The sequence below is a fragment of the Vanessa cardui genome, chromosome 18 (assembly GCF_905220365.1).
Source record: "Vanessa cardui chromosome 18, ilVanCard2.1, whole genome shotgun sequence".
NCBI lineage: Eukaryota > Metazoa > Arthropoda > Insecta > Lepidoptera > Nymphalidae > Vanessa > Vanessa cardui.
The window spans coordinates 667,987-684,548 of NC_061140.1; the positions used below are offsets into that span (position 1 = coordinate 667,987).

The 16,562-nt window shown below is 34.7% G+C and overlaps 1 protein-coding gene across 7 annotated transcripts in view; it reads right to left on the reverse strand.

Moving 5' to 3' along the window:
- Positions 1 to 3,419: 3,419 nt before the first annotated feature.
- LOC124537626 (E3 ubiquitin-protein ligase Nedd-4) overlaps positions 3,420 to 16,562 on the reverse strand; it is a 37,560-nt gene continuing 24,417 nt past the window's right edge. For all 7 annotated transcript variants that reach the window (XM_047114519.1, XM_047114522.1, XM_047114525.1 and 4 more), the window contains 8 exons: positions 16,154 to 16,278; positions 14,656 to 14,797; positions 13,030 to 13,239; positions 11,674 to 11,780; positions 10,372 to 10,505; positions 9,034 to 9,262; positions 8,146 to 8,315; positions 3,420 to 7,447 (listed from right to left, as the gene is read on the reverse strand). In XM_047114519.1, coding sequence (XP_046970475.1) covers positions 7,345 to 7,447; positions 8,146 to 8,315; positions 9,034 to 9,262; positions 10,372 to 10,505; positions 11,674 to 11,780; positions 13,030 to 13,239; positions 14,656 to 14,797; positions 16,154 to 16,278 — 1,220 coding nt within the window. In that variant the 3' untranslated portion in view covers positions 3,420 to 7,344. The remainder of the gene's footprint in view (positions 7,448 to 8,145; positions 8,316 to 9,033; positions 9,263 to 10,371; positions 10,506 to 11,673; positions 11,781 to 13,029; positions 13,240 to 14,655; positions 14,798 to 16,153; positions 16,279 to 16,562) is intronic.

Sequence of the window (16,562 nt, forward strand, 5' to 3'; positions counted from 1 at the left end):
ATAATAAATGTTTATTAACAGATAAATATCCATAGTGTTAGTTACAGGCTTAAAAAACTGTTTTAGTAAATATTTTAACTATTATTTAGCATACATAAGGGGTCTAAAACAACGAGTAGATACATGAAGTTCCCCCCAATGCTTAACAAATGGACTATCCATTTTCAGCATCAATGCATTCAGGATACCGTTAGGAATTCTGCGCATCCTAGCCATTATAGATGCTGCTCTCTTTGTAATGATAGCATAGAAATCATCCACACGGGCTTCAGCAAACATTAGTGAAGCACTGCAAAAGCGCGGCAACCTCAACAGTATCCTGAATGCATCGTTATACTGTACGCGCAGCACATTGAAGGCCCTCCGCATATACTTTATCCACAGGCTACACGTGTATAAGTTTTGACAGTACGCTTTAAAAAGAGTAATTTTTACGTCATTCGTACAACGTGCAAACTTGCGAGCTATCATACCGCATCGTACCGCCAAGGCCCTACGCTCCCTCTCCATGTCAGCATCGTCAGATAAATCCTCGGTGACTATGTGACCCAGGTATTTAAAACTCTTAACTCTTTGGAGTTGTGTTCCGTTTAGAGTTACACAAGGGATATTATCTGATATGCTATTTCGACCCTTAAAAATCAAGAGCTCACTTTTCTTTTCATTGTGTATACCAGCCTATGTGACACAGCATAGGACTCACACACAGTAAGTAATTTTCTAAGACCGCTAATTGAGGGACTCAGCAAAACCATGTCATCCGCGTAACTGAGGTTGTTTATAATTGTACCATCTATCGAACAACCTACACCTGTTTTGCTGAGCTCATCAATTAGGTCATTTATGTAAATATTAAACAGAAGACAGGCCTCCCTGTCTCACACCACATTCCAATTTATAAGTTTCCGAGAACTCACTTGCCCATTTAACACGATTAGTCTGTGAACTGTACCAAAATTTGAACATATTAACTACCTCAGATGGCACTTTCAGTCTTTTTAATTTAAGCCATAGTTTTTCAAAACATACAAGGTCAAAAGCCTTGGAGAGGTCGAGAAAAGCCGCATATACTGGCGTCTTTCTATCCGTATAATATTTAACGGCCTGCTTCAGCGCGAGAATAGCACTTTCTGTGGATAGTTCTCTTCTAAAACCGAATTGAGCATCGTTTAGCTTTACATATTTACCCAACAGACGGTCAAGCAAACCATCAAATACTTTACCTAACACAGTAGTTAAAGAGATAGGCCTGTAGTTACTTTTGTCCGCGATATCACCAGTTTTATTTTTAACAACAGGTATCACAACACTCGCCATAAGTTCCGTGGGTAAATACGTATAATATAGCATTTGCGATACAAATTACATGTTACTCTTTTATAAAACACTAACTGAACCTGCAGCTTTACCCGCACGTAATTTATACTAAACACAAACTTCCCCAAATCTCCATTTTTACCCCCTAGGAGAAGTATCTTAAATTTCAAGTTTTGTAGGTTTTATATTTTCTGAGATTTCGTGATTAATCAGTGAGTGGTATATTGCTCTTATAATTAAGATCATTGAAATAAATGATGGTAGATTTTTTGACAATATTCTGAAACAAAACTGTCGTAACATTTGTGAAATAATCCGGTCTGTCGGCACAACTCAAACCAATTAAACTAAGTACTTAATTGAATTGAAGAAAAAAAAGAGAGTGTTCATTTCAGAGGAAATCGCTTGTAAAAAATTACATTAATAAAAAAGCGTAATATTCAACATATGACTATAGACACTATATATTAACTAACATAACTTTGTGTTGTAATGTTGGAAAAACGTAAAAGCTGTGTTTCTTGCTAGTTCTTTTCGGTGGTAGCAATCTAAATTGCGAACAGGTGGCAGCTTTATTATTACTACATAGTATAAAACAAAGTCGCTTACCACTATCTGTCCCTATGTATGCTTAGATCATTAAAATTACACAACGGATTTTGATGCGGTTTTTTTTAATACATTGATTGATTCAAGAGGAGTGTCTTTATAAATAATATATGCACAATATAAAGGAACACTGATAATTTTAGATGTTTTAATGTCGTAAATAAATACAATTTATGCGCGTACGTTGCAAACATTAGCGTTGCACCTGTGCGAAGTCGGGGCGGGTCGCTACTCTTAATTTAGTCTTGTACAATGACAATTCCAAAGTGCTTGTAAACGTCCATATCTGAATAAAGTATATTTTCATTTTAATAGCGTATAAATCTTAAGATAAGTTATGAACAAATATGTTTTTCCTAATTCTAATTACTAATGACGAGAACGCAAAGAAATATAATTTTATATGAAGTTTAAAGACAAACCGGCATCATGATTACGTCTTATAGAACCAATAAGGCCACAGCTATTAATGACGTAACTTCATATTTGAGAATCATTGCAATATTGTGTGAGTGTTAGTTACGAAAGATATTTATCGTTCATTTTTATAGCAAGTTAAGTATATTATACGTTTTTTTAACTGTGTACTGTTCAACTGACCTTGAAAGCAAGGATTTAAATTTATGAATTGGAAATGTTAAAAATATCTTCGGCATTTTATTATAGTAACGAATACTTTGTCCTAAAAATTGGGCATAAAATATAGTATTGGATTAGTGGATTTCGTATATTTTGTTTATAAATATTAAAACTGGCTGTGTTGTGTTTGAATTAAAAAAAATAATAATATTCTAGCCTAAGCTACTCCTTATTACATCAGCTTTCCGCCAATGAAAGTCCCGTCAAAAACTTTCCAGCCGTACCAGAGATTAGTCGGAGCAAACAGACAGACAGAGAGACAAAAATTGTAAAAAAAAAATATTACTGTTGTATATTTACCGTTACATATAGATTGAGGAAAAAGGGCTTTTTTAATATTACAGACAGACACTTCGATTTTATTATATGTATAGATAAAAATCACTGTAATTACTGCAATTATTACAAAAGGTGGACTTGACAATAGGAGAAACGCAGTCAATCTTTACGACTATACTATTATATTGTTATCATATTTAGTTTTAGTTTATATCCCTGGAATGGCTTAGCCGATTTTGACGGGGCTTTCACTGGCAGATAGCTGACGTAAGGTATAATTTAGGCTACTTTTATTTCAGGATCATAAATAAAATAAAAATAAGGTCACGCTGGAATGTCTCAATAATTTAAATTCAAACGCGCACGTAATCGCTGGCACTGCCAGTAATATAGTAAAACCTTTTCCAGGTATAATATTAATGTGTAATTTGATGTAATTATTTATTTAATATTTATTACATGCATATAAAAACTACAAATATTTTAAGATAATAAATACACGAGGCCCCGACACTTACATTACATATATCTTCATAGCTTTCTACCTTGGCTAGGTAATATAAAAAAAAGTCATATTAACGATATAATCGATATTTTATTTGCATTATTAATCCTTCATTTCAATTAACTATGTACAGACGCTCGTTAAAAGTACAGTCGTAATAAAAATAGTCATCTTTTCGACAACACCAAACATTGTTCTTAATAAACCATACTAACAAATTCAATACATTATCGCTTAAAGCCAAAAACGTATCATTTCGAAGAAAAAAAAAACAAATTTAAACCTTCTACAAAAAGAAAATTACGAAAATAGTGTTGCCATATACAATGTTTAATTATAAATAGATTTTAATATTTCATATTATTTTTTTAAATATCATAATTAATACTGTGTTTTATATAAAAAAAATTGTATTATCCGTTCATAGCAAAACCCGTCTATTAATTTATCTCTATGTTTAACGACATTTAATGTTCGACAAAAAGCACAAAGGAGGTTTTACACAACGAAATAATACGTTTCAAAGACTTTTAATATATAAACTAAATCACTAAAATTAAACAGAAATAAAATGTTTATACAATTCCAAAAACAGATATGATTAAAAATTTGATAATCAATATAAAATAATTTTATTGCAAGGATTTTTTACAAATGGCAACATACAAATAATATATAATAAGAAACGTAGAGGAACGTTTACTTTGAATTCCATGGCGATATGATAAGACTGCGGTATTATATTGTCTAAGAAACGACTTTATTTATAAAAGTTGTTTTGTGGGTGTGTAGTGGAACAGAGCCTTCTCTCTTTCTCTCATCACAGAATTGACATTCGAGAGAAAAGGACAACATTTTTTACTAATCAACCGCCAAACAACATTTAAAAATAAAGCCTAAAGGATAGTATTTATTATGACAATTGAAGACAAATATTTGTGTCAATTCTGATAATACAATCCCTAAAGTAATTGGAAAATACTAAAAAAATATCTCTATCCCTTTCTGATGTGCAGAGTAAATAAGAATAGCATGTTTAATATTATCAAATTATTTTACAGCAAACACTATTATTTCGGTTATGTTATTCGATTTGCATCTGTTAAGTGAGAATTGTACTAATTTGGCTCTAATCTGATCGTTGATTGGTCAGTGGCAGCATGACGTGATAATTGACCAATGAGCGTTCAGATTAAATCTAAATTTGCTAACCTGACTTTTACCAGCGATTCGGAAACTGAAGGTTACAAACGGAATTGCAAGGACTGTGTGATTTATTTCTCAAAAAAATCTTAACCCATTTATATTTTTTAATAATTTATAGAAATAAAATTCATTTAATTACTACATTGCTTCTTTTCTTACATAATAAACCGCCTTCTCGACTTTCAAATCTGAATATAAACTTGTGTCAATACATTTGAAAAAATCAATGGAAATAATTTTTATAATTAAAAAAAAAAACAATTGTGATTATATTTGAGGAGTCATTTCAAAATGTTGCTTAGAATTATTTCTCTGAACTTTACAATGTATATTTGCATGAACCAATGAAACTCGTACAAATTGTAAACAAAACCATACCTCAACCAATAATAGAAAAGGACAGTCTGATAGAATAAAGTTGGTAGAATATAGTCGTTAGAAAGGGATGCATATATATATCTCAGCTCAACCAACACATGCATTAGACTTTTCGGTTTCGGTATTACTTATAAGCGTTGTTTAGTGAGCAATTATTATTAAACGCGACTCTCTCTTTCTAGCCTAATTAATTTTACATCAGAAAGTAGACAGAGCATGTATTGCTAACACCCCTAAACAACGCTTATATGTATTGCAGTGTATCATACTATGACATTAATAAATAAATTTACATATTACTCAAAGTTGCATTCTCAATGAAAATCTAAAAATAAATAATACATCGTTAATTCTTGACAAAATTCGACAAAAGGAAAAATTGATATATTTTAAAATTTCCGTTTACATTTCATACAATCAATACGCGATATAATTTTCCATCGTTTAAATTACAAACATATGCATTGAATATTGTATTACAACGAATACAAAATTATTACATAATCAATGATAAATAATAATATAATAATAACCGTAACTAAGTTTCACTTAATAATAATAATAATGTTTATTTAAAAAAATATTTTCGTAACCTAACTATGCGATTTAAGTAAAACGATTATAAAATAACTTAAGACGAAATAAGGTCGGAATATGTTTTAAACTAAATAAATACAAGCTTACGAAAACAAAAAAATTGCTCGACACAGTGTCACATCGCCCTCCATTAGATGGAACTTTTGAAAATCTAAACATTTTTATACATTAGCAATTTTTTTACACCGTAACCTACACTATATACAGATAATATTTTAATACGAAAATAAAGTAAAACATCGCATTCAGCTTTGAAACAGGATATAAACATAGTATTTAACTGATTTTGATCTTTGATCGTTGTTTTATATAGACGGTATGACAATACATAAGCAATTGAGAGATAGAATTTTATCTATATACAAATATATTTGATCGCTGTATACTTTAAAGTCTATACAGATTTTATTATAGATATTTAATGATTCGATTTATGATTTTTAGCTGAATGCAATATTTAAGCGAAAGAATTCAAACGATTTCAAAAACATTTGATAATATCCATTTTTTTTTGTTAATTAAATGTGTGACGTGTCTTTTTGGGATATATAATAATAAGATATGAAATTATAAAGTTATTTATATGATATTAAACAGTTATAGTAAATCACATAAGATTGTGGTATGTAAGCTAAGCAGGACAAACAAATATACATCTTAATACAGCGAATTAAGGTATAATTTTAACGTTTACATTATTATAAATGAAGGCTACTTTAATATCACTCTTATGAACTGACCTATTAAGGTTCAAATTGCGATAACGTATTAAATATTTGTATAATTAGTTATTATATATAAATAATGAAAATATTGAAAATGATTTACGCAATCGTTTAAATGCATCTCCACACCTTAGGGTTGCCAGAATCATTAGTAGAATTACATTAATTTTTAATATATATATTTTTTATCTATTTCTTATAATTATTTAATTAAAAAATTTACACTTTTTTAATTGATAGCAATAAGGCAGGAGAAGTAAATAAGCCACTTGGGGACAAGCGGTACCGACTCGCATTAGAACAATCTTATGTATCTGTAATTACACTGGCTCACTCGCACTTCATACATATACCTGGTGGATTGGATTGCTGGTACCGAGGGAGGCTTGGCAGACATCCTACCATCATCGAAATGTACACAAGGCAATTTAAATTATACACAATGTATACAATTATACAATCTAGCAACCCTACCGACATTACATTGGATATTAAGTCATCTCTAAATGGCACCATAATTTTATTATTGACAATTTCGTGACAATAAATTAATTGAAACACTTCCTATAATCGTTGTTTAAGTGTGAATAGTCAAACGATGTCTTGCTCTCTCATATGTCAAATCAATAATGACAGAAAGAGACAAAACAGTGCTAAACCAAACACTAAGCAACGTTTATAAGGAGGGCCGTAAATAAATTTAACATTAAGTATTGCGATATGACATTTGCTATTTATATTTGAATTTCGAATTAATAATATTGGACGTAAGAATAAAATATACTGATGTTCTAAATTTAAAATAAATAACGGAAAAGTTTGAAACGAGACTACAGTACAGAGGGAAGAAAACGAAACAGAAAATCGTATATATATTTTTAAAACAGAGCAAGTGTGAAATTTAATATTTATAAAAAAAAAAAACGATGAATAAAATGTTTCGAACCCTTACTTTCCTTATAAAATGTTTTATAACGAATGAATTTCACGTTAAATATAGGAATTTATTAGAAATATATCTATGAGCCCTCGTTGATATCGTCCTCATAAGCGCAGGGCACTAATAAGTATATCGAGGACCTGTAGTTCTCAGTCGACACCAGCGAAGCCCTGGGACCCCTCGATGGCTTTAACGAGCTTCTCTCTCAGCTGCTGGTAGCTCTCGTAGGGCGGTAAGTCGATGCGGTTGAAACTGTCGACAGAAGTTTAGAGTTACTTATATTTAGATAAATTATTATTCATTTACATACTAGAAAAAAAAATAAGAAAACTATAAAATATGTATGTAAATAAATGGGGTAATTTATAATACCGTCAAGTGTCACCATCGCCCATAGTTCAACCTTGGAAACTAAGATGTTACATCATTGGTACGTCTACCTGGCTATCTCACTCTTCAAACCAGAAGACAACAATTCCAAGTTATTTCAATTAATATATTTAATGAGTGGATGCTATCTGACCAAGTTAATCTGGGTAAATTACTCTCAATGTACAAAGCTTTTTTTACTTGGTGGTAGGGATTTGTGCAAGCCCGTCTAGGTAGGCACCACAGACTCATCAGTTATTCTACCGCCAAATAACAGTACTCAGTATTGTTGTGTTCCGGTTTGAAGGGTGAGTGAGCCAGTGTAACTACAGGCACAAGGGACATAACATCTTAGTTCCCAGAATTGGTGGCACATTGACGATGTAAGGAATAGTTAATATTTCTTACAGCGTCATTGTCTATGGGTGATAATGACCACTTACCATCAGGTGGCTCATATGTTCATTCGCCAACCTATTACATTAAAAAAGCTCTCCTGTTGTTGTCCGATGGGGTCGCATTATCGCGGTCGATCGAGGGCACCACCTGTTATAACACCATTATACTCGAAGAGTGCTTACCAAGTATGCGCCCTGGGGTAGTTCTCTGGCGAGCCCCACTTTTCGATGGTGAAGAGCTGAGGCCCGTTGGAGCCGTACAGCTCCTTGAACCCATTCATGGGCACACGGGAGGTGCCCGTCACGAACTGAAGCAGTCTGGAGCGCATCTCGTTGGAGAAGGACAGCACCACCTGAATACCACAGTAGCTCATTTTTTGTCTTTATTTTTAACATCAAACCATAGCTATTACTTTTGTTATTATGAAAAAGCATATTATTCAATACAAGATTTTATAGATTAGATTGTTGACTTCCAAGCAGGATACATTAATTTAAATAATTGTATTTAATTAACATGACGTTGTATTTTTTAAATGTTAAAAAAAGATTAACTACTGAGTTTCTTGCCGGTTCTTCTCGGTAGAATCTACTTTCCGAACCGGTGGTAGCTTAACTTAATTGTGAAATGACGATTCAAAAGTGCTTGTAAAAGCCTACTTGAATAAAGTTTATTTTGATTTTGATTATTGGAATCTCAACGATAGAGACTGTTAAATTTGTTGATTTTATAACTTCAATTAATTCTTTTTTTTTATGGTATAGGTTGACGGACGAGCATATGGGCCACCTGATGGTAAGTGGTCACCATCACCCATAGACAATGACGCTGTGAGAAATATTAACTATTCCTTACATCGTCACTGCGCCACTAACCTTGGGAACTAAGATGTTATGTCCCTTGTGCCTGTAGTTACACTGGCTCACTCACCCTTCAAACCGGAACACAACAATACTGACTACTGTTATTTGGCGGTAGAATAACTGATGAGTGGGTGGTACCTACCCAGACGGGCTCGCACAAAGCCCTACCACCAAGAAACGGTCTACAAGAAACGGTCTACGACTTACCCTCCAGAACCACTGGACCACAAGGTGATTGGCGTGGTAGTCTCCCTTATACAGGGTATTGGCACGCCAGTCGCGCACATCTATGTGCTGGATACCGCACAGCAGCAGCTCCAGTTCGTTCTCGTCGAAGATCTTCAGCAGCGGCAGCGGCACCAGGGCGCCCAGACCCTCAAGGAACGCATACATTTGCTCCTGGACACGGCTCACGAAGCGCCACTGGATCACAAGTCTGGGGGGGGGCGTATAATGAATTGGTCGAACTAAAGAGGTATAAGCTAGAAAATTTAAAAAATTTCTAAAAATATGAGACAACATCACATACATTACTCTGATCCCAATGTAAGTAGCTGAAGCACTTGTGTTATGGAAATCAGAAGTAACGACGGTATAACAAACACCCAGACGCAAGACAACGTAGAAAACTAATGGTAATCTACATCGAAAAGGCCGGGAATCGAACCCGGGACCTCAGAGTGGCGTAACCCATGAAAACCGGTGTACACACCACTTGACCACGGAGGTCGTCAGAAGCTATTTAACTTGTATTCGATGTGAGAACAAAGCTGATTTAGGAAAAAATAATGCATTAATGTCAGTTACAACGTAGCTACGTGACAGGTACAGGAACGATTACATTGACATCCTCTGTCTATGGGCTGTCTTATTAGTATAGATATAGATATAAGGTCAGAGATCCTTTGGTCCTTGGTGAAAACCATAGTTCGGTCCCACAAAGATACTTTGCTTTCCCATTAAAAAAATTCTTAGTCACAGCCAGGAATGTGATTATTGGAAATTTGAACGCTCCCGTGCCTGGGAAAGCACGTGACACCATTGGTCCCAAACTCTTGGTGTTCAGTTCGGATTTTCTGTATCAGCGCATTATGGAGGCAATAGAGAGTACCTGTGTGTATACTAAAATATGTCTTGCATTGTTAAATAGTCTCCCTTAAGAGTTGCCGAGATAAATTGACGACCTCCATGGTCGAGTGGTGTGTACACCGGTTTTCATGGGTACGCCACTCTGAGGTCCCGGGTTCGATTCCCGGTCGAGTCGATGTAGATTACCATTAGTTTTCTACGTTGTCTTGGGTCTGGGTGTTTGTGGTACCGTCGTTACTTCTGATTTCCATAACACAAGTGCTTCAGCTACTTACATTGGGATCAGAGTAATGTATGTGATGTTGTCTCATATTTATTAAAAAAAAAAAAGAAAAAAAAAAAAGAAAAAAAAGAAAAAGAAAATGTCTATATACCGTGGTTATCATTAACCAGAAGCCCTATTGGCACATAAGAGAGACTGCTGTCTACATTAAATTATTAAAAGAATCATCTCACTTGATATACTCATCCTTGTTCTCGTTGTCGATGGGAATGTTGGCTCCGCCGGGCTTCAGTTCGCGTTGGATGGTCTTACCGAACTGTTCCTCGTCTACCGAGAACGTCAGATACAGTTCCGATGGGTCATTTTCCTGGAAGATAACTTATTTTACTAAATGTGAAAATGAATGAGATGGCCCAGTGGTTAAAACGCATGCATCTTAACCGATGATCAGGCTAGATCACTGAATATTCATATACTTAATTTGTGTATAATTCATCTCAGGTGAAGGAAAACATCGTGAGGAAACCTGTATGTGTCTAATTTCGTAAAATTCTGCCATATGTATATATTTATGTTCACCTAGCCGCATTTGAACAGCGTGGTGGAATAAGTTCTAAAACATGCTCCACCAAGGAAAAGGAGGCCTCAGCCCCGCATTGGGAAATTTACAAGCTGTTGTTGTTACTAGAAATTCTAAACTAAATTTTCACTAATAATATGTATTAAGTATGTCGGGGATACAAAATTAAACTGAACAATAGAGAATATAATTTACTATATAGTCTATTCCAATGGGAAGAGGAGAAAAGGTAAATAAATAACTTTGACCTTGAATTGATATGTCATTTGCGTTCGACTAGTGAATGAATGAATGCTAAAGAACGATATATTTTTTGATTTTAAAAGTAATTTTCCCTTTAAAGAAAGCCAGGTCGTAATAAAAAACTTTAGGGAATTCCGAATAAGCACCCATGCACATGATACGAAATATGAGAGACGAATGTCTTTCTTACCATTGTATTATTTTCAAAACTATTAAACGAAATGTAAAAACCTTACTGTATAAAAAATAACTTTTTTATCTATCGTTAGGTAACTTTTTCTAACTACTTCTAATAAATAATTCATATTATATATTACCAATTAAATAAATTTATATTATAAAAAATATCTATAATGTATCTTAAAACTAAAATAATACATTTTTTATCTGTATAAATTCATTCAGTCTCCATTCGTTTAGCGAACATTCTTAGTTGAGGCCTCTATTTTAAATGTTCGTAAATCGAAAGATGGCTACTTGAATGTCGACAAAACTGTTTTCGTTACTTTAGAAGTTAAATTAAAGTGGATTTATGTAGTTTAGTGAAATATTGTTGTATTACAAATGAAGATATATTAATCAAGAACTGTTTGTAGTTAATCATATAGCGGAATTATCAACAAAACACTAGTGATATTGAAAAATACGGCATGTTTTGAATGTTTCCTTTTGTCATTGGAATGGACTATAGAGTGTACAGTGTATAGAGTACCTTGATCCACATGAGCGAGTTGTAGTATTCGAGGTCAACGGATTCCATGTCCTGGAGCTCGATGGGCTTGCCGAGCATCATCTTGTAGAATGGACGGATGAAGAACGCTGCCGGGAGAAATTTAATTGAACTCATTAATACGCAAAGTAACTCAAATTCACAACTATAGTACGACACAACTTAGATGTCGCATCGGCAAAATTCGTAAAACCGATCACATCCGAATTGAGTACGCTATATCAAATTATCAATATTTATTACTCGTGCGAATATGATCTTTGCACAAACGTAATAACTTGTAATATCATATGACCTAATATATTCGTCAATTTGACGCGTCGATTTATATGCACTTGCTTTCTCTGACGCTTGAATCTAAAACGACGAATAGCGTCGAATGGCGCGACAGGGAGCTATTTCTATGGGTTGTGTAAATCGGCAGTAATCGGTTTTATTTTCATTCCATTGCATTTTCCGATGCTACATCTAATTTGTGTCGTACTATAATTGTTTCAAATTTCGAGCACAACCACACTTAACATAATGATTGATCACTTTAACGTTAAACTACTACTGATTCGGAATGCACGACATATAGTTGGAAACGACAAGAATTCCTCACTTCCTCACATCTGAACGGATATCCGGAAGGTGTACCTATTCAGTATATCCTTTATGATATAATATAAGAATGATTATCTAAATGGGTAGCTGTAGGATACATTCAAAATTCACAGAAACTTTCTATACATTAATTGTTAAACTCAAGATATCATATCATATGAAGATTTTTCTACTCGAAAAACTTTTCCAAGTTGGGATTCAAACCCAAGGCCTCCAAATCCGCAGCCGAATAAACTAGTCACTCGACACACGAGACTCGTCAATATAAGCGGAAGTTGAATTAGACGACATGAACCAGGTTGAATATCGTTTAGCAAAGTGACAAAACGTTTCGTAAATGGCTAATTTTTAATGGGAGTCGAGATGGCCCATTGGTTAGAACGCGTGCATCTTAACCGATGATTGCGGGTTCAAACCCAGGCAAGCACCGCTGATTCACGTGCTTAATTTGTCTTTATAATTCATCTCGTGCTCATCGTGAGGTAACCTGCATGTGACAAATTTCATAGACATTCATAGAAAAATCATTGGAAATTTCATAGAAATTCTGCCACATGTGTATTCCACCAACCCGCATTGGAACAGCGTGGTGGAACATATTCCAAACCTTCTCCACAAAGGGAGAGGAGGCCTTTAGCCCAGCAGTGGGAATTTACAGGCTGTTGTTGTTGTTGTAATTTAACCAGATAGCTGCTACATTAAAATACCTACAGCTATTGTACGGTTACTCACCATCGAGCAACTTCCCATGGTACACGGCCATGCCGGCGACCCTGCCGATGAACTTGAAGTAGTTGAGGTGCTCCTCGTTGCAAACGCCGCTGTTGGGGTTTATCTGCAGGGTGTAATTATCCATCGCGGAGTACTCGAAGAGACCGTAGTACGGGTTGAACATCTCCTTGGACAGTAGGAAGAACCACTCCCGAGCCAAGCCACCGTAATCTGAGGAACAAATAAGTTAACAGTTGTAAAATTTTCCAAGAACTACTCTACAATAAAAACATAACATTTATCCGTGTTTCAATCATGGAACATTATTTTTTTTTTTTATTTATTTATTCGTTTAGCATGATACAAAATAGCAACAAATTATTAAAGTACAGCATAAGTTTTATAAACTTTACCGTGTACCACAGTCACCGTATTTTATTTATAAAAAAAAAAAAAAAAAAAAAAAAAAAAAAAAAACAAGAAAGAGAACAAAAATAGGGTTAGCAAAGAAAATTATACAAAACAGACAAATTAGAAGCGACAAACACTCTCATCATCCAATCATTATGACGCAAGATGAAAACAATACGATCCGGTCGTCCCGCCTAGTGTATTGTACAGGCTGTTACAAATAATTCAAATTTACTTTATGATTGAAAGTTTAACAAAATGAATATAAGTAATTTTTAATTAATTAATTAAAATTTAATAAGTGATTTTTAAGTTTACTTTTGATATTTTCTTTATTAAGTTCTCTTGTTAATGTTATCGGTAATTTATTTATTAATTCTGGAACCATATATTCTAATGTTCGTTTTCCGTATAAGTTATTATATTTAGGTATTTCTAGTTTCGTTTTTAAAGATCCACGAGTCCCAGTATAGTTATAGGTTGCATTTTTTTTAAGGTTTTCATTAAAAAATTCTTCTTTTAGTAACGTATATTCCACTTTTTTGTGGAGAGGCATGATTTTACAGTGATTAAAATTGAGCTTGATAAATTCGTTTAATTAAAAAACAAGTCAAAACCCTCTTACTTACTGCATGCTTATAAAAAATCCAAGATAACTATTAACTCATCAATTGTATATAGGTTTTGCGTTCATATTTTTTAACTATCCTTTACATATATTTTTTTTTAATTTGGCAACATTTAATACTAATTTATCTAAAATAATGTTACAGATAATATAATATTGTTTGAAGTGTTAATTCTTGAAATTTTTTTTTTTTTTATGTTATAGGTTAGCGGACGAGCATATGGGCCACCTGATGGTAAGTGGTCACCATCACCCATAGACAATGACGCTGTGAGAAATATTAACTATTCCTTACATCGTCACTGCGCCACTAACCTTGGGAACTAAGATGTTATGTCCCTTGTGCCTGTAGTTACACTGGCTCATAAATCAATAAAAATGGATCAACAATCAATACAATACATTTTATAAAATTAATACTTCAATTGAGGGATAGTAATTCTGCACCACAAACAATACCATGTGAGTTTCATTTCCCACAATCAACTTAATCCGTGGACATACTCCTTACTTTCTGAAAATGCCGTTTTACTCTTACGATATGCCACAAATGTTCTGTGCTGACTTTTAAGTGTTACCATAAACAAAAATTAAAAAAATAATCTTACCGAGCCCCACTTCCGACTCGAACTCCACCCACAGCTTGGTCTTGAGCAGATCCAGACGGCTGACAGAGCTGATGATGCGGTACGAATCCTCCAGGATCGAACTTCTGCGCACTTTGATTTCGAACTTGTTGGGAACGTTGCTCTGAAAACAATCAAAAACAAAACCTGAAAATTAATACTAAATATGGAAGGTAGGTAGAGAGTCGAGATGGCCCAATGGTTAGAACGCGTGCATCTTAACCGATGATTGCGGGTTCAAACCCAGGCAAGCACCGCTGATTCATGTGCTTAATTTGTCTTTATAATTCATCTCGTGCTCAGCGGTGAAGGAAAACATCGTGAGGAAACCTGCATGTGACAAATTTCATAGAAATTCTGCCACATTTGCATTCCACCAACCCGCATTGGAACAGCGTGGTGGAATATGTTCCAAACCTTCTCCTCAAAGGGAGATGAGGCCTTTAGCCCAGCAGTGGGAATTTACAGGCTGTTGTTGTATGGAAGGTAGATAAAGTTAAACTCTTCCTTAAATATAATAGCAAATTCATTCAACACAGTAATAAGCTCTGAACCCTGGATATTGAAAACACTTAGTAAATTATCAACTCTTCAATTATCTTGCTATCAATCAGCGATACTGTTGGTTGCTTTTTGTCGTAGTATTTTTCTATAGTGAGGCAAAATTTCAGGCAAAACATCATAGGTTGGTAGCGAACTTAGGGTGTCGAAAGTAGCTAATACTTTTGGTTAGGGGAGAATTTGACACCGCCATTAAGGACACTAAGTATAAATAATAATAATAAATATGAGAAAACATCACATACATTACTCTGATCCCAATGTAAGTAGCTGAAGCACTTTTGTTATGGAAATCAGAAGTAACGACGGTACCACAAACACCCAGACCCAAGACAACATAGAAAACTAATGGCAATCTACATCGACTCGGCCGGGAATCGAACCCGGGACCTCAGAGTGGCGTACCCATGAAAACCGGTGTACACACCATCCGACCATGGAGGTCGTCAATATTTGCATTCAAACTAATATAGTACTTTATTTCACTTGGTGGTAGGGCTTTGTGCAAGCCCGTCTGGGTAGGTTAATTTTGTCTCACTATAGAAAAATACTACGACAAAAAGCAAACAACAGTATCGCTGATTGATAGTAAGATAATTGAAGAGTTGATAATTTACTTAGTGTTTTCAATATCCAGGGCTCAGAGCTTACCACTGTGAATGTCCACGACCTCCGTGGTCGAGTGGTGTGTAAACCGGTTTTCATGGGTACGCCACTCTGAGGTCCCCGGGTTCGATTCCCGGCCGAGTTGATGTAGATTACCATTAGTTTATGTTGTCTTGGGTCTGGGTGTTTGTGGTACCGTCGTTACTTCTGATTTCCATAACAAAAGTGCTTCAGCTACTTACATTGGCATCAGAGTAATGTATGTGATGTTGTTTAAAAAAAAAAAATAATGTAATACAGGGTGAGCACGTACCGGCTTGCGTAGTTGGCTCTTGAGGTATTCGTACTTGCGCTTGTAGTCGCGCGAGTAGGGCACGGCCGGGCCCGCAATCTGCGGGTTGGACAGCCGCGGGTCCTCCCACTGCGTCGTGCGCGTGTCTGCGGGACAATACATCCGTATAGTACGACACAAATTAGATGTAGCATCGGAAAATGCAATGGAATGAAAATAAAACCCGATTACTGCCGATTTACACGACCAATAGAAATAGCTCCCTATCGCGCCGTTCAACGCTATTCGTCGCTATAGATTCACGCGTCGGAGAAAGCAAGTGCATGTAAATCGACGCGTCAAATTGACGAATATATTCGGTCATATGATATTACAAGTTATTACGTTTGTGCAAAGATCATATTCGCATAAGAAATAAATATTGATAATA